Source organism: Kwoniella pini, chromosome 3 (genome assembly GCF_000512605.2).
Source record: "Kwoniella pini CBS 10737 chromosome 3, complete sequence".
NCBI lineage: Eukaryota > Fungi > Basidiomycota > Tremellomycetes > Tremellales > Cryptococcaceae > Kwoniella > Kwoniella pini.
In genome coordinates this window covers 1290585-1317165 of record NC_091718.1, presented here as the reverse complement: position 1 = coordinate 1317165, position 26581 = coordinate 1290585, and the positions used below count along the sequence as shown (strand labels likewise).

At 39.5% G+C, this 26581-nt stretch overlaps 10 protein-coding genes across 10 annotated transcripts; 5 read left to right on the top strand and 5 right to left on the bottom strand.

The window, feature by feature from the left end:
- Positions 1-173: 173 nt before the first annotated feature.
- Positions 174-2426, top strand: I206_102685 (uncharacterized protein; the record flags this gene model as incomplete). Its single annotated transcript, XM_019154792.1, has 3 exons — positions 174-1010; positions 1062-1168; positions 1220-2426. The coding sequence occupies 3 exons, from the start codon at positions 174-176 to the stop codon at positions 2424-2426; spliced, it is 2151 nt and encodes a 716-aa protein (XP_019012195.1).
- A 262-nt stretch (positions 2427-2688) lies between these two features.
- Positions 2689-6948, bottom strand: I206_102684 (uncharacterized protein; the record flags this gene model as incomplete). The annotated part of the gene is made up of 8 exons (XM_019154791.1): positions 2689-3768; positions 3829-4346; positions 4395-4612; positions 4688-4958; positions 5017-5263; positions 5323-6077; positions 6208-6792; positions 6855-6948. 8 exons carry the CDS (start codon positions 6946-6948, stop codon positions 2689-2691), a joined length of 3768 nt encoding a protein of 1255 aa, XP_019012194.1.
- A 734-nt stretch (positions 6949-7682) lies between these two features.
- On the top strand, positions 7683-11108 carry I206_102683 (uncharacterized protein; the record flags this gene model as incomplete). The annotated part of the gene is made up of 17 exons (XM_019154790.1): positions 7683-7729; positions 7786-7796; positions 7859-7905; positions 7966-8043; positions 8123-8296; positions 8361-8480; positions 8552-8668; positions 8729-8852; positions 8931-9027; positions 9083-9290; positions 9354-9448; positions 9502-9690; positions 9746-10103; positions 10159-10328; positions 10390-10419; positions 10476-10656; positions 10719-11108. The coding sequence occupies 17 exons, from the start codon at positions 7683-7685 to the stop codon at positions 11106-11108; spliced, it is 2436 nt and encodes an 811-aa protein (XP_019012193.1).
- Positions 11109-11268: 160 nt separating this feature from the next.
- On the bottom strand, positions 11269-12102 carry I206_102682 (uncharacterized protein; the record flags this gene model as incomplete). Its single annotated transcript, XM_019154789.1, has 3 exons — positions 11269-11379; positions 11588-11764; positions 11998-12102. The coding sequence occupies 3 exons, from the start codon at positions 12100-12102 to the stop codon at positions 11269-11271; spliced, it is 393 nt and encodes a 130-aa protein (XP_019012192.1).
- Positions 12103-12492: 390 nt separating this feature from the next.
- On the bottom strand, positions 12493-14465 carry I206_102681 (uncharacterized protein; the record flags this gene model as incomplete). Its single annotated transcript, XM_019154788.1, has 3 exons — positions 12493-12949; positions 13033-13544; positions 13629-14465. The coding sequence occupies 3 exons, from the start codon at positions 14463-14465 to the stop codon at positions 12493-12495; spliced, it is 1806 nt and encodes a 601-aa protein (XP_019012191.1).
- Positions 14466-14869: 404 nt separating this feature from the next.
- Positions 14870-15989, top strand: I206_102680 (uncharacterized protein; the record flags this gene model as incomplete). Its single annotated transcript, XM_019154787.2, has 5 exons — positions 14870-15008; positions 15076-15108; positions 15175-15454; positions 15525-15770; positions 15833-15989. The coding sequence occupies 5 exons, from the start codon at positions 14870-14872 to the stop codon at positions 15987-15989; spliced, it is 855 nt and encodes a 284-aa protein (XP_019012190.2).
- Positions 15990-16263: 274 nt separating this feature from the next.
- On the bottom strand, positions 16264-18949 carry I206_102679 (uncharacterized protein; the record flags this gene model as incomplete). The annotated part of the gene is made up of 14 exons (XM_019154786.1): positions 16264-16314; positions 16381-16506; positions 16589-16643; positions 16740-16840; positions 16905-16958; positions 17029-17132; positions 17213-17335; positions 17426-17673; positions 17748-17884; positions 17945-18001; positions 18073-18130; positions 18204-18230; positions 18281-18394; positions 18477-18949. 14 exons carry the CDS (start codon positions 18947-18949, stop codon positions 16264-16266), a joined length of 1728 nt encoding a protein of 575 aa, XP_019012189.1.
- A 606-nt stretch (positions 18950-19555) lies between these two features.
- On the top strand, positions 19556-20873 carry I206_102678 (uncharacterized protein; the record flags this gene model as incomplete). Its single annotated transcript, XM_019154785.1, has 5 exons — positions 19556-19850; positions 20000-20133; positions 20222-20279; positions 20371-20555; positions 20619-20873. The coding sequence occupies 5 exons, from the start codon at positions 19556-19558 to the stop codon at positions 20871-20873; spliced, it is 927 nt and encodes a 308-aa protein (XP_019012188.1).
- A 915-nt stretch (positions 20874-21788) lies between these two features.
- I206_102677 (uncharacterized protein) lies at positions 21789-24425 on the top strand (the record flags this gene model as incomplete). The annotated part of the gene is made up of 11 exons (XM_019154784.1): positions 21789-21821; positions 21894-21967; positions 22073-22136; positions 22203-22208; positions 22269-22416; positions 22484-23670; positions 23737-23759; positions 23830-23963; positions 24038-24081; positions 24169-24242; positions 24290-24425. The coding sequence occupies 11 exons, from the start codon at positions 21789-21791 to the stop codon at positions 24423-24425; spliced, it is 1923 nt and encodes a 640-aa protein (XP_019012187.1).
- A 305-nt stretch (positions 24426-24730) lies between these two features.
- I206_102676 (uncharacterized protein) lies at positions 24731-26081 on the bottom strand (the record flags this gene model as incomplete). Its single annotated transcript, XM_019154783.1, has 6 exons — positions 24731-24835; positions 24924-25169; positions 25309-25462; positions 25545-25627; positions 25765-25845; positions 26025-26081. The coding sequence occupies 6 exons, from the start codon at positions 26079-26081 to the stop codon at positions 24731-24733; spliced, it is 726 nt and encodes a 241-aa protein (XP_019012186.1).
- Between the last annotated feature and the right edge of the window lie 500 nt (positions 26082-26581).

Below are 26581 nucleotides of genomic sequence, written 5' to 3'. Positions count from 1 at the left end.
CATATCGTGGTTCCCTCTCCGAAAACAGCTTTTTCAGTTGGTTTCTCGAGCAGTTTCGTGGATCTTTTCTTAGCCGCGACACCAATACTCAAGATCATACCACATTACACTGATCGTCCACTACAAGGCTTAAGAGCAGATTGCCCATGGTCACTATTTCATAATCCACCGCAATGAGCGAATCAAGGTCATCTATGAGACCATCCTCAATCCATACCTCCTTGTCAGTCTCCTCTCACCCCTTATCGCGATTTGCAACATCTTCCACTCAACCTGCTTTGGAAGAACTCAAATTATCCAATATACTCAATGGTGATACATGCCCACCAATATCTTTCGTTGATTTCGCTTCGTTTGTCGCCAACAAAGAATTTACAACTGAGAATTTGTTGTTCATACTATGGTATAGAAGTTACAAGTCCAGATTTGACAAGTTGGATCAGAAAGTAAAGGAAACTATACCCATACCTAGTACTAGGTTAGGAGATCGATTTGATCCTTATGGATACTTAGATCGGCCGTCTTCGTCAAGCGGTTCAAACGCGAAAACAAAGGCTGAGCAGGATATACCGGTTGTATTTAATGAGCCATTTAGAAGTAAAAGTGGATCATCAAAACCAGGAGCAATACATGCGGAGATAATACATCATCCAAGTTGTTCAGCTTCAACCATTTCATGTAATTGTACTGAGAATAGAGCACTTTGTCAAAGACGTCAAAGTCGATTATTATCCATTACACAATCGATACTTGGCTCGAGACGCCCTTCATCTGCTTCACATTCTCATGATCATAATCCTCTACGCTCAATCCTGCATCATACCTCCCATCCACCTTTACCACCCACAGGAACAGTCCTAGCTGAGCCATCACAACAACCTATGAGAGAAGAAGCGCAGAGGGCGTTTGCAACGTTTCTGCGGAAAGGTGGAAGCAGAGAGTTAGGTATAAGTGACGAGTTAAGGGAGTATACAAGAATATGCTTGGTCAGGAGTACAGCTCCGGAAGTTGTGAGTCATACTCTGCTATATATGGTAACGCTTGATTAACAATCCGGATAGTTCCTACCGTTGTATGAAGAGATATATCATACCGTTGAAACTCAAAGTCTTCCGCACTTTTTGCAACATGCTAGGAGCAACATAAATCGACCAAAACAGCTATTTTGGTAAGCTCGTTCTAGACCGCGAAAGCACTAAAGCTGATAATTATCTTGCAGGTATATGATCGGAGCGGCAGATTTCGCGCTAGGTGCTCTGATTTACCTCTTACTTACACTACTTTTACCTGCTCATCCTTTTGGTCATCGAGCTTGGAGACTATTTTCAATTATCTTCGCTTCTTTCGGAGCTATGCAAGCTTACTCTGCTTATCGAGGTTTCTGTACGCAAGTTTGGGGTAGATCACATAGACAAGTTCGACCATGGGAGATGGATGATTTAGATGATGAGGAGGAGCTAGTCGAGGGAATAGGTCTTGATTCTATGGAAATAAAAGCTGAAACAACACCAACACCTACTATTAATCGACGAGAAATTCACGTCAATTTACCTAATGAAGTTAGACCATTAGCAGATTTAGGAGGAATAGCAAGTATACCTTCATCTGAAGAAGAAGGAGATGAATTATCATTTAAACACGATGGTTCACCTTCATTATCTAAATCAGACTCAATTACCGTTGCTTTACCTGTACTTGATGAAAGACCTGAAGAAATGATTACAGAAGCTGAAAGACGTCAACAAGAGATTCGAAAATCAACTGTAAAAGTACCAAATGTATCTGAAGCTTTCCCTATATCTGATGATTTAATGCCTCCAGGTAGAATATCTTTTAATTCTAGAAGAGAAAGAAGAGAAATTTCACCTTTTGTAAATGATGATTTACATTCTTCAGCATCTTCATTAAGAGGTTCAATTAATTTTTCGATTCCTTTACAAGAACAACGACAAGAACAACAACAACGACAAGAACAACAACAAATTTCATTTAATAGCAATTCTCAAGGAGGAATACCTTTAACAAGAACAAAATCAAGATTACATTCTTTAAAAAATCAAAGAGCAACAAAAGAAATAACCAATATTTTATCAAAATTAACAAAATCAAATTTAAATTATGAAATTGAAGATGATAATCTAAATAATCAACAAATTTCTGATAATTTAAATGGTACAGGTAGTGGTGGAAGATCAATAAAAGAATCACGTACACTTGCAAAATCTAATTTAACAAAAAGAGAAAAAGGTAAAAATAAAGAAAAGAAAGCAAAAGTATTTGGACCTGAAAAATTAGTTGAAGATCCAAGAATTAAAAGAGTTTATAAAGATATTAAAAGAGATATTTTAATTGTTGGTGGAATTATATCTTCTATTTGGATTGTAATTTGTTTTGCTGTACCTTGTGCAGGTTTAGCTTCAAAATAGTTTTTTTTTTCACGAAGAATAATTAATGTATATTGTAATTGTATCGTGATCATACAAAGTATGTATTATACTTTTTGCACATTTAAGAAATTCTGGTCATTGAAACATTGCACATGCAATGCCTAATGATATTGTCTATAGTCAATTACAATTCAGAACAGCCTGACAAATATGCATCAAAGTCTAATCATGCAGATAATGTAAATGGAGACTGGTCAAAAGCAGAGTAATAATGTATAATACAAATGAGTGTAGTTCGAAATCACCAAGGATTCGTCTCAGCTTCATCTTCATCCTCCTTCCTCTTCTTATCCCTTTCGAAATCACTATCATTCTTTATCATACCCATGCTCGATTGGGTAGGATTGTTACCCCACCCTTCATTCGTAGACATGAACGGATTCATATTTATGAATTCTTTAGGATGTGGTCTTGCAGGAGGTGCAAATCTAACTGGTTTTGGAGTATCTTTCAAAATTTCATTAGCAGTTGGTATATTACCTGACGTGGAATTCCAAGCATTCCATGAAAATACAGGTGATTTAAATACACTAGACGATTTAGTTTCTGCTTCTTCTTTCTCTTCTTCGTCTTGTTCTTGTTCCGGATTTATTGGTATTTGAGGTTTTTCCCAACTTGGTAGATCACTTAAAGATAATCCTCTAGTCATGCTTGTGGTAATATCACCTTCATCTTCAACATCATTCCCATCAACCCTCGAAAATGACGATGTAGAAGGTAATTTAGCTGAAGACCAAGTATTTTCCTCGGTAGGTGAATCATTTACAACAGGAGGAGGTGCACTTCCACTTCTTTCTAATGGAATTCTAACTTCACTTAAAGGTCCACTGTGATGTTTAAAAGGTTCAGGTTGTTTAAGTTGATCCAAATAAATATCTTTACCTAATGCTTGAGAAATAGCTTTGAAATCGAATCCAGCAGTTTTTGAAATTGATTTCATAGCTTCTTCATCTTTTTTCTTCTCCTCTTCTTGCCTTTGTAACATAATTCTCCTATTTTCTTCTTGCTCCAATTCCAAATCTTTTGAAGATGACGCTGATCCTGGTAATTCACCCAAATCCGTTTCTTCTCTCGGTGGCAAATCATCATCCTCCTCATATTCGTATCCACCGCCAGGTCCAGGTGTCGGCAAGGTTGATGATTCCCCATTCTTCTCTTTATCAGGATTAGGTGTACTTGTACCAGATCCTAAATTCCCACCTGGTTTATTATTATTATTTACAGGGAAGATACCTAATATTTTACGTCGATTCTGTTTGGCGACTTCCTCCGCTTCATCCACGATACGTCTTTCTTGAACGCTCATATCGACATTTGGATCCTATTTGTTTCGTCTAGTTAGCCCAAACGTCATTTGGTAAGGATTGGAATTGATACGCACATCTGGCTCGTCGAAATATTCCGCTGTGACGGGAAACCCTACTTTAGCCAACAATTGAGGCATCAAACTCCTATAACTCATATGACCAGTAATGATATCCGTGACATCCACATTCTCCAAACCAGCAACGGTTTCAACAGGTCGAAGACCAGCAACTGTATTTAGTCCACCGGAGGTAGCTCTGAATAAGTAACCTAACATCCAATCATTTGTTGCGTACCCGTTGACGAATCTACCTGCTACGACAGACCTGACGTCAAGCCATGTGCTCTTTGACGCTGTGACTGTCGTACCGAATATGAATACGTCTTGAACCAGTCCATAGGCTTTTACTCTGGCTAATTCTATTAGAGCGTAGAATATCGCTCTTGCACCCAAAGAATATCCGATAAGAGAAATTGGTCGAACACCAGCATGTCGATTCAGTATTGTATCTGCCAAGACTAACCCAGCTGCTCGAGCTCGATCCAGAGCGTTTGACCAGGGATTATCAATCAGATAACCGAGTTTCGTCAAGACTTGCAACCGTCATCAGCTAAGCGTCGTAAGTGAAGCGAAATACTCACTGATAGGCCATTGCAAAGCACTCATCAACGCAGTCATAACAGTAGCAGCCAAAACTTGTTGACCCATCTGAGTTAGGATCTCTCCGGTGAGGATCTTCATCGCACTTCCCATTTCCTCCATCATTTCAGGCTCCCACAAGATGGAGTATACATCTCCTATTATAGGGTCAAGGACTGAAAATGGTAATCTGACATCGTCGAACTTGCTCGCCATGAAACTGGGGATGGGACTGTTAGCGACTAAAAGGCCAGAACACTTGGTATCTTGAGCACAATCACAGAAGTCAACTCACCCTCCCATCGTGATGTAACAGCTGACCCTCTTATTATTATGTAGAGGCTTCAATTGGAATACTCTGACTTCTCGTGTCCTTCTAGCCATACCTTGCCCAGCAATATTGGCTCCAGTCAATACACCTCCAGTGGTAATTAATCCTATACCTCCGGCACCAGCTAAGAAAGTACCAGTACCGGTGATTCCCACAGTACCCAAAGCTGCGCCTATTCCAGCACCTATCAATGGTGCTGCCAGTCCGGCCGATAAGCCAATAACCAAACCACCTCCTAGGAAGTGGAACACCTCATCAGCTTTATGAAGATGTAATAGGGGAATCCAACTAACCGACCGCAGCTAGACCCATCAGAGCGTATCTCTTGGTCTTGGCAGCTTTCTTCCTACCCTCTATTATACCATCCTGAGCAGTCTTCTCTGTGCCCTCCTGGATTTCCAAAGCATCCGTCACTCGATTCTCAAATCGTACCAAGTCTAGCCATTCGAAGCCTAGGGCAGAGGAAACGAGCTCTAAGAATGCCCGCGATCGTGCATCGTACACTGAATCGGCTATAAGCACCAAGAATAGATCGCAAAGCTTATTCAAACGGACAATCAGCTTAAGAACAAAATAATGGCGAAAGAGAAACCACGCACTACTGTCCAACGTATGTCTAAGGTGACTTTTTCATCTGTGTTTGAGAGTGATGTCGATACTCCAGGCAAAGAAGGTAATGGCGCTGGTACTTCCTTCTCAGCCGTTTCATCCTCTGATCTCTGCACATTGTCACCCTGCGTCTCCAACACTTCTGGTATCTCGGCAAACTTCACTTTCGGCGTTCTTTCGCTGTCGTTCTTAGACATCTCGAGGATCTTCTCTTCGTCTTCTTCAGGCGACAAAGTAGAGGCCTCTAGACGAGGATCGGAGGAGTGCGGTTGAGCGGAAGGAGAGAGCATGGAACCGATATCTCCGTCATCTTCGTCAAAGTCGAATGAGGGTAATTTCGAAAGAGAGGGTTTCGAGACTAGTTCCTTTGGTGGGAAGTGAGAAACAGGAGAAGGAGGTGAATGGGATTCTGCTTTAAGTGATTCGTCAACAACATCATCATCGTCACCGAACGGATTGGTTGTGTTTTCAGGCAACGGGGATTGGTCTCTAGGTTGATATGGCGGCGGTGGATTTTCTTCTTCATCTATTTCTTCTTGAGTTCGATTTGCTAATCTCTCTTTCTCCGTCTCTACGCCTCTTTCCAAATCAGCCTCCTCGGCTTCTGCTATTGCTTCCAAATCTGCCTTTTCCTTTGCTTTCGGATCATAGTCTGGATTGTTGACTGTATGGGTTGTCATTAGGGCTGGAACTAAATCCGACGGATCAACTCCATGTTCTGCTAAGGATTCTATCATTCGTTGTTCTGCGAAGCGTTGATGTCAGCTTACGTTCTTCTGTGTAGGCGTTCGTGTCATTATACTCGACTGAGAATCCCTTCTTGTCACGGCGAAGGAGTGCTTCCAAGTGCAGAGATAAATAAATGATTGACTTACCATCTCTTGAAACATCCATATGTTGATATAACCTAGCCATTATCTTCAACATCCAGATATTCCCACTTTCCACTACAGGTACATCATCTTTTCCCTTCCCTTTTAAGCCTATCCTGCTTTTCGTTGTTGAAGCCTTATGACCTTCCCATCCGCGATTCATCTCTCTTAACATACGTTTTGCTATCAATTGACATAATCCAACATACGCTATCCTTTGACCTTCCGTTAAGAGATTCTTAGTAGCTTGCATTTGACTTAAGGGAGTCATAGCTTTATCTTCGTCAAACAAGTATTTAGTTCTCATAGCTACTTCTTCTGATTCTTCATCTTCATTCAATCTCAATCTTGTATAATCTGACTCATCTTCAACAATCTTTTCTCTCCATGAGTCCCCAAATGTATCTCCTTCTAATTCCATATGTGACCCCGTAGCATTACCTGTAGGACCACTAGAGGGATTTGGCGTCGTTGATACAGAAGCGGAAGAAGAAGGATCCAATCTGAGTGAAGAAGGTTGATAATGGTATTTCTTGATATCATCTTCGTCTAAGTCGAATGGATTCGAGCTTCGAACGACAGGCATATCTATATAGATGTGAAAGCAGCTATTTCAGTGACCCGTACTCTCCTTGTGCGATGTCACTTACCTTGCCAGCCATCATCGTCGTCCACATCGGGCCAAGTGTTATTGTTCGAGTGGACAGCAGGCTGAGAAACCGACCGCCGGGGGGATGGGATCATATCGAATAAATCATCAAAACGGTCTTACAAGGAGCACTATATGTCTGAGTACCAGGATACAGATACTTCTTGGGTTTTTATAAAAAACCTTGTCGGCAGTAGTTCGATTTGTACACGCAAAATGATTCGTATCAATACAGAAGTGCGATTATATTATATGTCTTAAATTGTGCTGCTAATTGTATTGCGACAACAGAGAACGATGAAATTAACAATACGAGTAACGTGAACCGCGCGATTGCCTGTACCTCGAAATCATGCATGATGCAACAGTCTTCATCCATTGTTGTTACTGAAGCTCGTCTGGATTTCTGTCATGATTTGCCGTCAGCATGACCCGGTATGCTTCATGTAAAGCATCAGCCTGACAGCATACTGATCGTAGTCATGGACCACATTGCCTTGTGTGCCCGCATGCATGTAGTCATCTTTGGTCTCTATGGTAGTAGATAGCCTAAATAATCATGGATGCCGATGCGGGAATCAAATAGGCGGCGATCACCGACTCCCATATCGATCCAATCATCCACCAAATAATGTGATGACGAAAGAGGTACACTCAACCGTATTTTCATTATTGGACGTCAACTTGCTATCTAACAGACACTTGACTGCTACTCCGCATTTACTGTTGAGGACCAAGTCGACCACTAGTAGAATAAGGGCAACTGCGGCTTCGAACTGGCTCAGGATTATAGAGGGCACAAAGGCATCCTGAAAATCGATCAGTCAAGATGAAGTTCATGTTGGGCGATTTGCCCGTTCTGTTCCCGTATGATCGGTGAGTACGGCTTATGTTTAGCATTGATATCGGAGGAGCTGACTTTGCTTTTCTAGACTTTATCCAGGTAGGTCTGGCAGTTGCACGAACTCTTGAGCGAAAATTTAAGCTGATTGTACCGATATTTAGAACAATACTCTTATATGGCTGATCTGAAAACTACACTCGATGCTGGTGTAAGTAAAATTGGTTTGGCTAACTTACCTAATCAGTCAACTAAATATCCACAAATATAGGGTCACTGTGTTCTAGAAATGCCCTCGGGTACAGGAAAGACAGTATCATTATTATCTCTGATCGTATCGTACATGCAGGTATGTTACAATCCTATCGCTCAATGTCCCCGAGCTCAACTGCGATGAACTTATGCTGATTCCCATTCTTCTGATGCAGTTCTATCCGACCAAAAGGAAGTTGATATATTGTTCGCGTACTGTGCCAGAGATTGAAAAGGCTTTAGCAGAATTAAAGCGGTTGATGGAATATCGAGCTGAAATGGGAGCGAATGACGGTGAATTCAGAGGACTAGGTCTAACTTCAAGAAGGAATCTATGTCTTCATCCTGAGGTACTTTGGTTATGTCTTGTCCTTCTAGTAGAATCATACTCATTACGTCTCGTTCACCTCCTAGGTCAGCAAAGAGAAGAAAGGTAAAATAGTAGATTCCCGTTGTAGGGACTTGACATCTGCTTTTGCCTGTGAAAAAGGTAGAACGAATCCTGGAAGTATACCGCTCTGTAGTTATCATGAGGTGAGCTTTGTTTTATGACCTCTGATTGATATCAGTCTGCCGAGAAGCTGATTGTCTTCGGAATGCGCTAGGAATTGAATAATTACGAGACCGGAAATCTTATACCGCCGGGTATATATACCATTGACGATGTCAAGAAATACGGGAAAGACAAGGGAGTTTGTCCGTACTTTACAATACGTAGGATGGTCAGTATCGGTCCAGCTAATCATCTTTTGAAAGATTATAAACTGACAATATCCGTTCAGTTGCCTTTCCTAGACGTAGTCATTTATTCCTTCCACTATTTGCTAGATCCTAAAGTAGCAGAACAGGTATCAGCGGAAATGAGTAAAGAGAGCATAGTAGTCTTTGATGAGGCGCACAACATAGGTGAGCAGTTGCGATATATACACCTAATATCCCGATATGAGATACATCCAGCTGATGATCTTTTCTGCGGCATAACAGATAACGTTTGCATTGAATCCTTGTCGATTGATTTGACGAGACCGATGTTAGATTCAGCTGCGAGAAGTGTGAATAAGATCAGCGACAAAATAGCAGAGTGAGTCGTCTTTGCGATCATACTGGGCAATCTGGCTGATATGGTACTGACCCAGGATCAAAGAAACGGATTCGCAGAAGCTGGAAGATGAATATAAGAAATTAGTTGAAGGTTTACAAGAAGCAAATGACGCCAGAGAAGACGAAGATATGATGGTTAGTCCGGTGCTATCGAAGGACATGCTGGACGAAGCCGTCCCGGGAAATATACGGAAAGCCGAACACTTCATTGCATTCCTCAAGAGGTTTATAGAGTATCTCAAGGTGAGCTTATGCCATCTTCTCTCTTAGGAATCAAAGACGTCAAGCTGAGAAGTACCTGTGCAGACGAGAATGAGAGTTCTGCATGTGGTCGCTGAAACCCCTCAGAGTTTCTTGGCGCATCTGAAGGAGATAACGTACATTGAGAAACGACCGCTGAAGTGAGCTGTTCAGACTTCAGTCGTCTTGCGTAACAGCTGACATCCAGTAACAGATTCGCTGCAGAGCGTCTGACATCATTAGTACGAACTCTCGAGTTGACGAATATCGATGAGCATTACTCGCTACAGAAAGTCGCATCATTCGGAACACTAGTAGCGACATATGAGAAAGGTTTCTTGCTCATACTGGAACCGTATGAAACCGAGCATGCGACGGTACCGAACCCGATATTTCACTTCACGTGGGTTTGATGGAAAATCAAACATCGCCGAATCCAGCTAATGTGGATTATGTAGCTGCCTTGATCCCTCTCTAGCAATCGCACCAGTCTTCGAACGATTTTCATCTGTGGTGATTACATCTGGAACAATCTCACCTCTCGATATGTACCCAAAGATCTTACAATTCCGTCCGGTAACCGAACAATCATATCCTATGACTTTGACCCGAAATGCGTTCTTACCCATGGTCATAACGCGAGGATCCGACCAAGTACCGATATCATCCCGATTTGAAGTTAGAAACGATCCCGCTGTAGTGAGGAACTTCGGAAGTATTCTCATTGATATGGCCAAGACTGTTCCCGATGGAGTTGTCGCTTTCTTCCCAAGTTATCTGTACATGGAAAGTATTGTATCGGCTTGGTACGATATGGTGGGTTACCATTCTTCAACCCGAACTTTCGATAAGCTGACCGTTTCTGACGTAGGGTATCTTAAGTGAGGTATGGAAACACAAGTTGCTTTTCGTCGAGACACCAGATGCTATGGAAACGTCCATCGCGCTCAGGAATTACAGAGAAGCGTGCAATAATGGAAGAGGTGCAGTTATGCTTTCCGTCGCACGAGGAAAAGTGTCAGAGGGTATCGATTTCGATCAGTGAGTGATCTTTGAAATGCCCATGGGTGAGTACAGGGCCAGGCTGATTGCATGGCCACAGTAATTATGGACGAGCTGTGATAATGTTCGGGTAAGTCAGCTAAGACAGAAACTGCTCTCTTTCAAAGCTGATCATCACTCACTTAGTATTCCATATCAATATACCGAGTCGCGTATTTTGAAGGCTAGATTAGAATTTTTACGAGATAATCACAGAATAAGGGAGAATGATTATCTTACTTTCGACGCTATGCGACATGCTGCTCAATGTGTTGGACGTGTATTGAGAGGTAAAACAGATTGGGGATTGATGGTATTTGCAGATAAAGTGGGTTTGAGTATTTTTGCTTGAGCGGATGAGTTGAGCTGATGGGTTGTATGCCAATGTAGCGATTTGCAAGACAAGATAAAAGAGCGAAATTACCTAAATGGATAAATGCTTATATTACTGAAGCTCATTCTAATTTATCTACGGATGTTGCAATTGCTCTTGCCAAGAAATTTATTAGACAAATTTCTCAACCTTTTGATCATACTCAAACTGGAATTAGTCTTTGGACATTAGAAGATATAGAGAAAAGACAACTCCAAGATAAATTAGAAGCAGAACAAGCTGAATCTGAATTGAAAAATTCATTAGGTAATGCAAATGGGAATTTAAATATGAGAAATGGTGGAAATGGTAATGAAGAAGATATGGATGTTGATTTTGTTATGGATGATTATGATCAATTGGATGATGATCAATTAGCAATGTTAGATATACCTGATGAATTGTAAATCTCATACACTTTCTTTTCGGGCATAAAAATAGATAGTTTTGTATGAATGTTTATGTTGTATAGCGAGTATGAATTACCCGATAAATATCTCAATCTTGTTTTATATCATGCATAGATATCTCCCTACATCATATGACCCTCCCTGTTGAATACAAAGTCTAGAAAGAAGATACTTGGGAAGGATCGTCTCTTGAAGCATAGAATTTTTCAAGGAAAGTTTTAGGTGGTGTTGGATCATCGAATCGTTTAAACCATTGCATGACGTGTGGCTATCAAATAAGAATGAGAATCAGCAAATGATAATTTCAATTCAAATTTGACTTTGTATTCCATTTCAGCTATTCTATTTTTCAAGAACTCGTATTCAATCAACCACTACATCTAACCATAACCATTCTTCTCTTCGCCCTCAATTCTGATCTAATCAAAATACCTAATAGGAAATACTTGAAATTATTAAAATTAATCAAAACTCACTTCTTGTTTCCAAGCATTCATAGTTTCTTGAAATTCTTGTTGATTTTTTAATAACATAATATTCATAACTGATAAATCAGTTATAGTATCTCTATTCCTTTCAAAATCTTGTCTAAATTTTAATCTAACTAAAGAAGGTGAAACGTTAAGTGCATATAATTGAACAATATCTGGAGCCTAAATTATGATTGAATTTTTATCAGCAAAAGTAACTTAGGTGGAAAACATTTTCATGAATATAATCTATAACAATTTGTTGAGCTTTTCCAAAAGATCCATTTTTTTAATCGATTATCCATCCTCTCTTCTTAACTCCACTGAAATAATCTGTAATCCTTCTTTCTTTGATAGACGACACATTCTCTGATCCTCCTCAACTTATGTTGAAATCAAAAAAACCCCCAACTTACAGATCGATACCATGCTCTATAAGCTGCAAGGGAAGCTCTTCTAGCTTCTTCCCATGAATTTACACTTGTTGTCAATTTAGCTAATCGAGAAGGTATTGTAGTCATTTTGATATATTTTCGTTTGCGTTATTCAAGTAAGTGTTTCAGATGTTTTACTGTGATGAGAAAGGTGTGATCTACTTCTGTCCTATTGTACGTGTCAAATACTATGATCTAACTAATCAAAGTTCAGACATCAACGAAATGGCATACAGAGGTTAAATTCAAGCTCAATGGTAATCATTGAATTCACTTGGACGGAATCAAAATGGTACTCATTCAACGAATAGCGTTACTCGTAAACGAAGATCGATAAATCTCACGTGGCACTTGCTCTGTTTATTTATATTATATTATACTGAACATATGCATTTGACAAAAGACTCTTCTTCAACTATTGACGGCGATACGAACTTCGCCTCGTATACAACAATACCTTCCCCGCTAGGTCATTGTTCACTCCTCCCCTTGCCATACCCATCTTTTGGCCAAATCCCACATTCCTTCCCATTTAGGAGTTAACCATTCTTTCGCTTTACTATCCGTTTCAGCATGTCTTGCTCTAAATAATCTAAATGTCCGTTCGGGTACTTCTCCTTCCCATATCAACTCGCACTTATTATCTTCTAAACTTTCAGGTCCTTCCCCTTCTGTATTCCCATTCCCATTGGGTCGACTTTCATTATCTTCCTCATCTTTTTCCTCAGCTTCATTATCGTTCAATGGTCTAGCTTCTTCCGTCCAATCTATCCTATTCAATAGTAATTTCTTATAATGTTTAATTGACTTATCTACTCCTTCTACCAACACCAAAGCGAATTTAGGATGGAAGATGCATACTCCTGAAAGTAAGTCAGATTTAGCTGTCTCACGTATTTTGAATCGATGTCGTCCATTCGTGAGATATTTGATTCTGGAATAATTGGTTACAAAGTCAGCTTGTAAGCTAAAGCATCAACGAATTGATGAGATTCAGACAGAGACATGGGAACTCACTTGAATACAGCACCATGTATACCTTTCCTCTCTCTTGCCACAAGTTGATGATATTCCTTCTCTTTTCTTTGTTCCGAGGTCAATTTCCTCTCAGCATTATCCTTTTCATGATTATGCGCACGTTGAGCAACTTCTTTTCTGACTTTAGCTTCAACTTTTGTTGGATCTTGTACGGCATCGGACGTAAGGACTTTCATTAGGTTCGCTAATCGTACTTTTGGTGCGTCAGGGGGTAAAAGACCCATTTTGATCCTATCTCTCTTATCCTCTAATTCAGCTTGTCGCCTTTGTCTTCTCATCTTCTTTTGTTCTTTTTTCGTTAACATTAATCCTCTTTCTGGTTGCTTCTTGTCACCCGGTGCAGGTATTGGTATAGGATGTTGTATGAGGTGTGTGATAAGTGAATCTTGATGCGTAGTCATAAATTCTACCGCCTCTTCTAAATCTTCGTACCCCTTTCCTTCCGGTAAAATCGCTTTATCCCACCATTCCACTTCTGGAGGAGGTTGTCGCTGCAAGTCAAATTCATCAGCTTCTGTTAAAAGGAACACCAAGAAGAACTGTTCAATATCGAACAATTGAAATAGATGACTCACCTTTAAACTCCTTTCAAGAGTATCAAATTCACTATCTAATCCGGCTTTCCTACTAGCTTCTACAATTCGCTTTCTCAGAGCTTCCATTTTCTGTTCATTTCTAAGTTGTTCACCTTGAGCAACGTATTTTCCAGCTCTGCTAAATTGTAATTTCTTACTTCGTCTTATTGGTGCTTTTTCTTCATCAGGTATAGGCGTTCCTGATCCACTAGCTGTAGGTGTACTCGCATAAGGATTTAAAATGGGTGCAGCTGGACTTGCTCTAGCTGAACCTGAAGTTTCGAGTGTAGCTGCATTTGCTTTTACAGAAGTGAATTTGGGTGCCATAGTTTTATATCTATCTCTCATAGCTTTCTTTTCATTTTTCTCAATTTCTTGTTGTTGTTGTTGTTGACCAGAATTTTGACCCATTAATAAAGGGTGTAAAGCTATACTACTAACTCCAGGTTGACCATTACTTGAATTTTGAGTAGAAGTTGAAGGCATAGAACCTGATCCTGATAGATAAGGATTCGCCGCTCTAGCATTCAAAGCTTCAATACGTGCTTTTGCAGCTGCTAATTTATCTGCAATTGAGGAATCCATAGATGGTCGAGGAGGTAAGGCTGCTGGACCAGGAGCGGAAGTTGAAGCAGGAATCGCAGATCCGGAAGCTGAAATTGGAGTGGATCGACCTGCAGCTGCTTCTAATTGAGCTTTTCGAGCTGCAATTTGAGCTCTAATAGTTGCCATGTCTAAAGGAGCTCCAGGTTTTGAAACTGCAGGAATGTCAACCTTGGCCTTTTTTGGGTCAGGTTGACCTGATGCGGCGTTATCAGCTGGTCTTCTACCCGACATGGCGGCTAGTCTATCTCGTTTGGTACGATGAAGAACAGAAGAACAGTGATTTTGTATTTACGCTTTGAGCAAATCATTGAGAGGTTCACTCACGACGTTCGAGGTTGGACGGTGGCAATGAAGCAAGAACCGACGGAATCAAATTGCACCATATCACGTGGTCATATATCTCTTTGACGAGTTTTCGATGATTATCCCATCCTAAGTAGTAATGTTTGTTGTGCCTCCACTTTTGATTACCACTTGATCATCGTCAATAACGTTCGAGATATGACCGATGTTGAGGCATTTATTGCATCACCGAACTCCTTCTGAGTAGCTATATATACAAGCTAGAAGGACTTATAAGCGTCTATAGCGTTCGAACAATTGCTTCTGTCTAATCTGCAGCCGCTCACATGAAAATGTCACTTTCAATTGAATCTACAATTAAATTAGCTAGTGGACACTCTATTCCTCAATTGGGTTATGGAGTTTACCAAGCTAGGTCAAAAGAGTGCGAAGATGGTGTCAAAGACGCTATAACAGCTGGATATAGACATGGTAAGTCATAGATTTCCTGAGGCAATATTTGCTTGACATGCTGAGCTGAAATATGTAAATACCATAGTTGATAGTGCCCAGGGATATCATAATGAGGATAGTGAGTAAATTGCGTTTAGATGCTCTAGACTATAAAACAACTGACAATTTTTTCTTCACGACACAGTCGTTGGAAGAGCTGTTATCCAATCTGGATTACCAAGATCAGAAATATTCTTAACTACCAAATATATGCCTTCTCATACTGTCCACAGCACCGAATCAGTTTTAGACATAGTTAGAAAATCATTGAAAAAGATTGATCGAACGGGAGATGAAAAACCTTATATTGATTTAATGCTTATTCACGCTCCATTTGGAGGTGAACAAGGAAGAGCAAATAATTGGGATGCCTTAGTTAAAGCTCAAAAAGAAGGTTGGATAAGGGATATTGGAGTTAGTAATTTGTAAGTCTAGTCATTATTTATCTCCTAGTATATTTACTAAAATGCCAAAAAATTGCGTCTGTATTTGTAGCGGTGTAAAACATCTTCAAGCTTTACCTTCACCTAAACCATCCATCAACCAAATTGAATTACATCCATTTTGTCAACAAAAGGACATTGTGAAATATTGCGAAGAAAATGGGATTGCAATTGAAGCATATTCGCCATTAATCCGAGCCGACAAAAACCGATATGAGAATCCTGTATTGAAGAATTTGGCCAAGAAACATAACAAGGAAATAGCTCAAATATTAATCAGATGGAGTTTACAGAAAGGGTATGTAATGATTCGTCGGTTTAAATTTTGATTTTAGAAGTGCTTACATTATGAAATATCAGATATATCCCATTACCGAAATCAGTTACTCCATCTCGGATCAAGTCAAATGCCGATGTATATGATTTTGAATTAACATCGGAAGATATGAAAGCTCTCGATGGTTTAGATGAAGGTGCAAAAGGTGCATGTACTTGGAATCCAATTGATCAGCCATAATTGTTATAGCAAGCTTGGATCAAGATTTGTAGTGCAAGCAATATCTTATGGGGTATACTTTTGTATTTACCATTACGTTTGATCGAGGAAATTTTCAAGAAGCTTCATGCGGTTTTTAGACATGTATGAACAATGCATACAAACCTATTTCCGTTATTTTCGTCGCTCGTCTATTCGTCGGAATTGAACTGTATTATAAGACGTTTATCCTTTCTGTAATATAAGTTTGACATTCCGCAAAAATCGATCCCTCCTCATTTTGCTTCTGTGATTATCAACCTTGGAAAGCATATCTTTCTCTTAATTGCTTTCCATGTAAAAACATCTAATAACGAGAGATATTGGTTAGTGGTTTTTGAGAGCTAAAATTATTGATAAGCATTGTACTTACGATAAAAGGTGCAGGTATACCTAAAATAGCAACACAAGCTAAAAGCGTATTACCCCAGCCCCAATCTAATTTTTGGAACATTTCAGAAGCGAATAAGGGTAATATACAAGCTACTATTGAACGGGCCTATTATCAATGATCGAAGAAAGATCATATGATATTAGCCTAGTTGAATTAATCAATTCGAAATATATTTGAGGATACTCACAGCAGTTGCTCCTGCTATTGCTGCTGCAGAATAAGGATGAAAAGCATCCACCAAACTGATCAAGAATATAACGATCAGCTCTTATTTTCACATGGTCTGATGTCGTATTCCTTTGATGGTATAGAGAGAAAAATAACGAAATTGAACCAACAAATTTTGTATAGTATTAAAAGGTAATACAAGACCTATTCCGATCAGGTATTGGCCTATTATAGGAGCTATCCAATGTGTATGTGAATTTGCAGTCCAACCCTATTGTGATTTACCGACTGTCAGCGAAACTTGACTCGTGGTAGGGCAGATCAAAATAGCTCACATAGATGAATAAGCCTATTGGCATGGTTATCATTCCACAAGCGGTCAAAACGAGCTAATCATTGCATTTATCAGGATTACAAAGTTCTTTTTGCCTCAGATATTCGTTTTTTTTCCCCACTCACTCGATATTCTGGTTGACCTTTATCTCCATTCCTTTTAGACAAGTATTTGTATATCCTATCTTGTAAATTTGCAGCAACGACAGCAGCAGAACAGAAACCGAGTCCTGATACCATGACACTCAAAATTAGCAATCGTATACATTTGATGTTCCTGAAGAAAAGAGACAAAAGACATCAAGCTCACCTAAACCAAGATAAGATAAAGGTAATGTACCTTGAGGCCATTCATAAGAGAATAAATCAGTTTGTGAAAAAGGGGGTTTACCAAATAATAATGGTATAGTTGTTAAAAACAAGTAAATCAGACCTATTGAGAAAAAAATACCATAGAATTGTAAGTTTTGCTTTTAAGGACAAATTGGAACTTTTTGGTATTGGAAAAAGATTGTGTACATACCGTATAAATAAGCGTAATACATTGAAAACATAAATGCAACTGGATTTGTGAATAATAATCGAGGAGGTCTTGAAAATGCCCTTCCATATACAACTAACATTTCTGATTTAGTTACCATAGCTGGCATCCATGATAAATCAGGTACCCAATTTATAGGATTTAATTTATCGGACATCTTTATTAAAGAAGGAGATTTTGATTTAGAATTTGTATGTATTGAATTGTATACCATAATCTTTTGAATCACCCTTATTTATTTGGATGTAAGATATTTAGCCGGTGTAAAAGAGGACAAGACAAGGAAAAAAGAGAGGTAACTTACGGAGCATAAGTTTCTCTCATTACTACTAGTAATAAGATCGTGTTGAGTGTAGCTACAATTGTCATAAAATAATATGCCCATCTCCAACCGAAATATAATAACCAATATCCTAACATGTTACCTAAAATAGGTCCAGACTATTGATCGTATCAGTTAAAGTGGGATCGTATGTCGAGTCCCAGATAAGAGAGACTTACCAGAGGTCCTAATGCATATATCGAAATTGGTTTACCCCGTTGAGACGGTTCGAACATCTGCACATATACACACTCACTTTCAGCTGTTGAAATAACAATGGATTTGATAAATCACGAGGCAAACTTACATCGGCACAGGTAGCTACACCTAAAGAAGGGGGAACTGAAGCGAATACTCCGCAGAAACTGCATTGTAGCTGACATCAGCATGCTTCGTCTTAATCACTTTAGTAAGGTCGGGAGAATGCATAGTGCTCACAACCTGAGAACGATAAGCGTTGCCATACTGCTTGATCATTAGCATTGTTATATCATCCCATGAATATGATAACTCACTTATTCGAAAATCCCGTACCCAAGAAAAAGATGCAATAAGTGATTTGTGAGGATATATAAGCTATTTGTCGTCCATACAATTCAGAAATAGGAGCGAAAACAAAAGGTCCAGTCCTTAATGAAAGGGTTTATCAAATATATTATTAGTTCGATATAAGCATGACACCTGATCAGGTTTGGCCTACAATCGACTTACCCTAATCCCAATACATAAGCACCAGGAATTAGAACCCCTACTCTAAATCCAACTCCAAATTCATCTCTTACAGCATGCATACCAGGAATTCCAATTGAACTTCCGGCAGTAGATATGAATCCAGTCAAAAGTAGAGTTACTGTAATTCCCATCTTCCGACTTTCTGGCCAATTTCGAGGGTTAGCAGGAGATGTAGGATATGAAGCTGTTACTCTTCGTGCCTCCACAGTTGATAATGAGGTAGGGCTTGGTCCAAGTTCGTTCCCATCGTCGACTTGATTCGACCTCTTCAAGGCTGTCTTTTGGAGCTGATTATTTTCGGTTCCAGATGACGAAGGGGGTTGAATTGTTATATCGTCCAATGGTCCTTCTGGTTCCATCTCGTCTTCACGCATCGCATCTCCTTCTCTTTGATACATCGAAGCAGTAGCTGTAGAGACACGTCCCGCCTCGAGATCACGGACATGATTCATGCTTATTCTTGCGCGAAGTCGCTCGTCCGATCCGGCCGGTTGTTGTTCAGAAGAGGAGGGTGTACAGGCTCTTCTTATGAGATCAATATGTACAGCTCGTGAAGACCATAGGTATCATCATGAGGAGATGCTCGAATGATCGAGTCAATATCTATTAATTGGCCAGCACAATATCATATCAAATCAGATGTTATTTATATACATTTTAGCATTATTATCGTAGATACGGCCGCGGTTAGTGACCATTCAAAGGTACCATCAATTCGATTTTACCCGATTATATTAATTGATCGGTGAAGACCGAAATAGCCCAAATGTACGCTAAGGATAACTTTCCCACGATTGTATGTAATGAACCATTTGTTTTGGTCATTGCCGAATTAAAGACGTTGTATTACGGCAAATCAGCATCTGTCTTTATGAATTTTCAATTTCAACTTCTCCCGATGTTGATTTACAAACTTACACGAATGTTTACATGGCATTGAACCTTGACTTGGACATTCAAAATCTATCGCGATAGGCCGTTTCGACTGATCTACATCGAAACAAAACCTGATCAGCGGCGTTAAGCTACATCTATCACGCTCCACTGTTCACTTCGCCATGTCGCTTCTCCCCTCAATCCCAAGAGCGTGCAAAGCTTCCTCTTCCCGAAATTTGACACCACGCGCAGCTTCACTCAAACACCTCTCCGTTACTCCAAGGTCTTTTAAGAGGAGCCTATCATTGCTTCCATCTAGATCACCCTCTTCAGTACCGTTTTTCTTACCCCATTTTGGACTTGGAGGAAGCAAAGTCCACCTTCCTTTATATGGCGGAAATGGGAAGGGTAAAGGGAAAGAACCCCCTAATAATGCAGAAGAAGAAGTAGATGACAGAGAATGGGATATAAGAGTCGGTAAGTCCCCTCTTGTGGCTCCGTGTGCCATATGAATCCGATCTTTCCGGATGCAACAATCTGATGCCATTCATTACACACGACATCCCGCATTTAATAATCATTACAGGATGATTGACGATCAAATGCTGATCTACCAAACATCGCAGCTCGAGCAATGTTACATCTTCGAGAGACTTTACCATTGATTTTCGATCCAGAAATGAATTCTACGGAGATGTTCCCGCATGATGTATTTAGCAAGAATATGGTCTTGAAATTACCAGCGCCCCTGCCTCTCAAAGTGAGTCAGGCTACGGATGATCTCTCCATGATGAGATCAGCCGATCTCTTGGATTATACTCGACGTCATGAGCTGATCAAAGCCGTAGATATCTTCCTTGTCCGGGTATTCGATGGCATATTCCCTGGCTAGAAGCGGAATGCAAGGTGAGTTGACTAGTTCTCGGATCACTCATCCGCTCGACATCAAATCGGTCCGGAATCAAACGCTAGGCTGATACTGAATGATAAATCCAAGCATTACACACCGATCTGCGAACTGACCTCGAAAGAATGTCTTTCTCACCGTCTCCCAGCACTCTAGCTCAATCGGATCCTAAGTCAGCTCTGATTTTATCTAAAAAGCCTATACCAACACATCGTAGAAAACAAATCCGAGTTCAAGTGGCTGTGTATGGTTTACCGAGACTACCTCCTCATAAAGTGATTGATATTCTAGCTGTTCATACTTATAGGTCTTTTGCTGACGTGGTTACTGTATCGCAGGAAGCAAAGTGGTACACATCATCATTGTACACTTTCTCACCCTACTCAGGCTTAATTACTTCTCACGAAGTCGAAACTATAAGACCTCTACCAGGAGAAGGTGTTGCAGAATGGTTGATGTCTAGATTACTTGGTTGGACATCTAGGCAAAGTATAAATGAAGGTGCTGTACCTTGTCCGCGTACTGTCGCTTTACCTACTTCTGTAGAGATGGAAAGGTTCAAAAGACGATTAGACGATGAAGGTCGAAAATAAAGCGAGATTTACTGTACTTTCCACGTTGTTGTAAATAACAATCTGTACTTGAGAAAGACCATGCAATACAAAGTTTTTGTCCCTGCTTAACATTTTTTCTGCCGAGGCGGTACGTACTCTAGGGGCTTTGACAAAGTAGTTTGAGCGGATACAGAGAGAAGTCATACATGTTGATCAAATGACACGAGGAGACGATCTAGAGGAATGTTGCCTTATGTTTGGTGCCTTATAATGCTGAGTCATCACTCATGGACAAATTTCCCACTTGGAAAAAGAACCTTTCTTGTAGGATTATGAGATTGGCTAGTACATTTCTGCCTCAAGTATGCATGAGTATGAGTATGCATGCAATTTCAATTTCAGAACAGGCATGACATGCATCCTCATGCATGGCTCTGTCCTTTCAGTACTACATCAATTTAGAAAGGCTAATAATCGGATATACCTTGAAATTTAATTTAACTCATCTAAATCACGTAATCTACTTGAGGTATTTTGTTTGTGCGGTTTGTCTTGAAACAAGAATTTCATGACACTCTTATCTTATCATCGTCATCTTCATTTGATTAATCTTATGATATATTGCCATATCACAACTATAATAATACTCTTAGGTGAATATCATCAGTACAAAGGACTTTCTCGACTACAAATTAATAATAACCATCTTCAACTCCAGACAAACAAGTAGCATTCTTTAACCTCTACTCAATAAGCGCGAAAACAGTCGACGAAAACAGAAGCGTCATATCATCGTGATAACGAAACCAATTTGATCTCCTCTTCTCGTCTTTGTAGTGCGCACATTACGAACTCCGTTCAACATTGTTCTTCAACAAGTAAGAGGATAATTCAAGAGATAATTTGGAGGATCGGAGTAAAAATAGTGCTCATCAGTTGACTATTGAAGAGAAGATGTCACCCAACAAAGAAAGGGAGGAATTTGACGTGAGCTCACCAATTTTTCGATAAGCCCTATGATCGAAAGGATATAAGATTGATTCCAAGTTCCGCACATAGGTCGACGACAGCGGAGGGGAGGAAGAAGGTCATGATGATCATGATATAACAGGCGAAGGAGGTAAAGGTTCTTCGTGAGTAAATACTTTTGGGGTTCTATCTAAAAACACCAAACCCCCTTTGGCATCCTATAAACATACCAAGAAGAAAGACCAACGGTTGACGGAATTCGCAATCAGTTCTAGTCAAGTGAGAAAGGCTCAAAATAGAATAGCTCAAAGGGAATTTAGATTGCGTAAACAGGTATGTTGCGGATTGTACAATTGACCCGCATAATGATCATCGGCCCTAACATTGTTTTCTGTACAGCAATATGTGAGCCTGACGTATCAAACAAAATTATTTAACGTTCTTCCTAACCTGTAGACAATTTAGATACGAGATTTAGAAGCGAGAGTTGAAGTCTTATCGGGCGACAAAGAGGAACGTATAGAGCTCATGACTCTGCTTGTGCGAAATTTGTTGAAGGAGAACAAAGATCTGAGAGGTATGGTGAAGAGTATGGCTGCGTTTGTTGGAGAAGGTGAATTTAGACCAACACATTGTCACCCTTTATGGAATTTTGTCGCTGACACGCGCACGATGCCCAGGTCTCGGATCATGTTTACCTCGTCTTGGCTTATCCGCGGATGGATTAGACGCTATACTAAATCGATCAGATACGGATACAGCTTACGAAGCTTTTGTAAATCTGAAAGCATCCAAGGAACAACTTGAAGCTAATCCAGGAATGAAATTTGGAGAAAGTCGAAGGAGGGCAAGTACAATGAAGAGAAAAAGAGATAATAATTTGGGTGAAGATTCAGGAGAACCAGAAAAAGATAAAGACAGAGGAAAAGCAATCGGTAGCGTTGGAATGAATAATTCAAAAAGTGGAAGTGGAAGATCAACGCCATTAAATGATGCCAATGCTTGGACATTACAACCGTCTTTTTACTCTTTTCAACCTGGTGAAGGTGAAGATTACAATTATCTATTTCCCGATTTGGATAACCTCTTATCTGGGACCTCTTCATTACCCGTCCCTCATGCGTCGTCAAATCAGCAATTACGACCTTCTCCTCGACCACCACTAGCTGAAAGTGGAGACCAATTTGATATACGATCTTTTCCTAGTGGAAGTGGCCGATCTTATGATGATCGTCCAGGGGTTCAAGGGTATGCTCAACGCCTTATGCCTTCCTCAATGGGAGGTCGAGATTCACCGACCGGTGAAGATCAATCCATTCCAATCCCTATCACAACTTTACCTGGAACTTCCTCTTTTGGGATCTTACCCGGTCAAAATATGGGTTTTTATGATACTTCAAATGCTTCTGAAAAGGGCAGTACCAATGGCGTATCGACTTTACCTTTCTCAAATATTAATACCAATAGTGACGGCGGTTTCAGATCAAGTATATCTATAACTTCACCTGATTCTTACGCTACTCGTGCAAATGCAAGCGCTTCAGCGACTGGCGGATCATCAAGTCATAATGCCGAGACACCAATGAGCTCTCTAGCTGGACCTCGACCTCTAACGACGGGATTGAAATCGCAAGGAAATTATGCAAGAGGACATCCTTCACTCTTATCCGCAGATCACGTTCAATCGAACGTTATCAGACAACCAACCCTTCGAGAAGCAGTTGCTGCGGTAACGAATACTGATAATCCTCTCGAAGGTCCAGGAGTAACTGCCGCTGAACTTGCCGAAAGAAGAAGACAGCAAGATCAACTTATGAGAATCATAGAGGAAGGTGATCCGGCTGATAGGAAAATGGAGACTATGCAGGTAAGTAGAGAATCAAATATTACAAAATAAAATCACTAATGGGTTATCAATTTAATTCGAATATAGCTAATAACATATCATTTGAACAAGTGAGTCTTGTTTTCGATCGCATTGCTGAAATAAGGAGTTTGCATGGACTAACTCGATCATCATTTATAGCTTCCGAAAGAATCATGAATATCACCTTCCACCATCACTTCGACCGACAGTTGTTCAACGAACAATCCCGCATGAGCACGCTATAGACGGAATCATTTTCCCATCAGTTAGAGATCGTATGATTTTGTTGAGAGGTAAGTTATAAAGCTCCTATATTCGATCGATGTTTCGTAGCTGTTTCAACATGCTGATTGTCTTCATGAAATAGGTCGATATGATCTCGTAGAGGTTTTTCACGCAATGTTGACTGAAGTAAGTTTTACCTTGAGTCAAAAACCTATTAAATTACTTCCTTATATTTACAAGTTTGACAAAATTAACTTGAATTTATCGATATAGTTCGAATTACACGGAGATGATGTATTAGATCATAACAGTTACGAAATTTCAGAAACCTTTATTGATGATTATAGGTGAATATTTCAACTAGGTCAAAAATTTGTGCTAACTATTATTATAGTATTTTAATTGATGATTCCGTAATTAATATATCGAACAAGTGGAGACTACAAAGAGGTTTACCAGCATTAAAATTACCTGATAGAGAAACAGATGGTCATCCAGGTGGAGGACATAGGATTCACGCTACTTCATGAGTTGATGAAATTGTATATTCCTCTTTGTAGCAGCGATTTTCCAATATCACAATGAGTTTGTTGAGCAATTAGCAAGGCTACGAGCATATCTGAAATTTCGATATTATCTGCAAAAAATTACATGATGTATTGTATTCGACCAAGCCCAACATGACAGCAAATAAGCAATGACAACGATTTTCGAATACATGCGTTAATGGACTTTTGTCATTCTGAGAATCTGATCTATCTGATAGACGATTTATGAAGAAGAAGTAACTAAAAAAACAAGGAAAGATTTACTAAGAAAAGAATAAAATTTAGATTCAGCTTATTATCGAATGATCCATTTTGGCAACGAACAAACTTACAGTGTAGAATTTTCTATTTTCATTGATACCGAAAAGATCATGTCTTAATTCAGGTAACATCTGAAATGAGAAAAAATTGCAAACGAGTTAATAATTGATGTATTTTCCGGAATTCGGAGATGATATTAGACAATGGTTGAGAACTAACCTTCTCTTCAAGAATCTTTAATCTCTCTTCAAGGGTATTATCAACTTTAATTTTACCTTTTAATGAACTTCCAATTACACCACCAGAACTTTTATCTGATAGTGAACTCTCAAATTCAATTTTAGATTCTCTGCCTGATATATCTTTATACTTTTTTAAAGCTTTATCTGATGCTTTTTTGATTAAATCTGTATCTTTTGGTCTATGATTCAATGTTACGTTTGGTGAGAGTAATTTAAGTAGAACCTATCGGAATTACATAGAAGTCAATACCTCTGTTCCGATTGATCATATGAGTGATACGTAAGACTTATAGGAGACGGAAGGATGGATTGAAGGCAGAAGGACATCCTAAACTCAATCTTTTAAGTGAAAATCGGCTCACCTCAAGAATAAGATTCTCAATAGCTTGTTTATACTTATCGCCTTCACTCAAATCTTTAACTTGCTTATTAGCTTCCTCGAAGATAGATTCTAAATGATCATTTCGGGATCTCAATACTTTGATACGCGAAGTGTTGATCGCTGTTGATTGGGAACTATAAATATCGGAGGCTTATCAGCTATATCAGGTATACCAATATCATGATGATCAAGTTGATAACCATTTGAGTAACTCACATCTTCCATCCTACTTCAGCTTGCTTTTTCTTCTTCTCAAATTGAGAATCGATAGCTAAAGATTCTTGTCTGACTATCTTTGCCTAAACAGGAAATGAACAAAAAGGTGTCAGCTTGTGTTTATCATTACACAATCGGCAACATAGTCGCATCGATCCATTGTAGATAGTGCTATGTAGATACATGATGTCTTATACTTAACAAGTTGAATCATACTCACTTTTTCAATGGCGAATTCTTCATCAGCTTTAACTTGAATTTCTCTAGCTTTTTCCCTTGCTTCTTGGGAGATGAACGCGACCTATCATCAATCAAATATCAGTACTCATCTCTCATGAACGTTTATAAGCTTCCAGCATTTTCAATCTCGTCTTGTGATAAGAATCTACATTGCCAGACGTGGGGGAATCCTTGAATTACATGAAAGGATAAAGGATATCTTTGTCTCCCGCCAAGACTGTATATGGTTGAGTAACTTACCATTTTATTCATCTCCGTTTGAATCTCATTATCATCCAATGCACCTGATCGCGACATCTTGACTAGATTTCAAGGTATGTGGTGTATGGTTACCGAGTATTTAGAACGTTATCAGTATCTTAAATGAATGAATGGATGACAACTAACCACATATGATGATGCGATTAGGCCTAAGGTCCAATTACCCTCAACAATGCGCCGTAGACCGGTATCCTATTAGATATCCCTTATTTACGAATCTCACTTATCCTTCCACTCTCACTCCTCGGTGGCAGATATGTAACTTCATTTGATATACTCAGCAGAAATCATACATACGTGACGAAGATTCAATGCATCATGGCCATGTATCTTGCTCAGAAATGATATGATATTGCTGACTTGTCTAACCTGACTTGAACTGGTCAATCCACCGGACTTGGCCAGCCCTGCAACAGCGTCATAGGAATGCAATACAAACGTCTAAGTGAGCGTTATAATGTCATAAGCATCAAGATATAATAACTATACAAGCGTGTTGTCGGACAAACAAGATCACAATAAATGATAATTCGTGG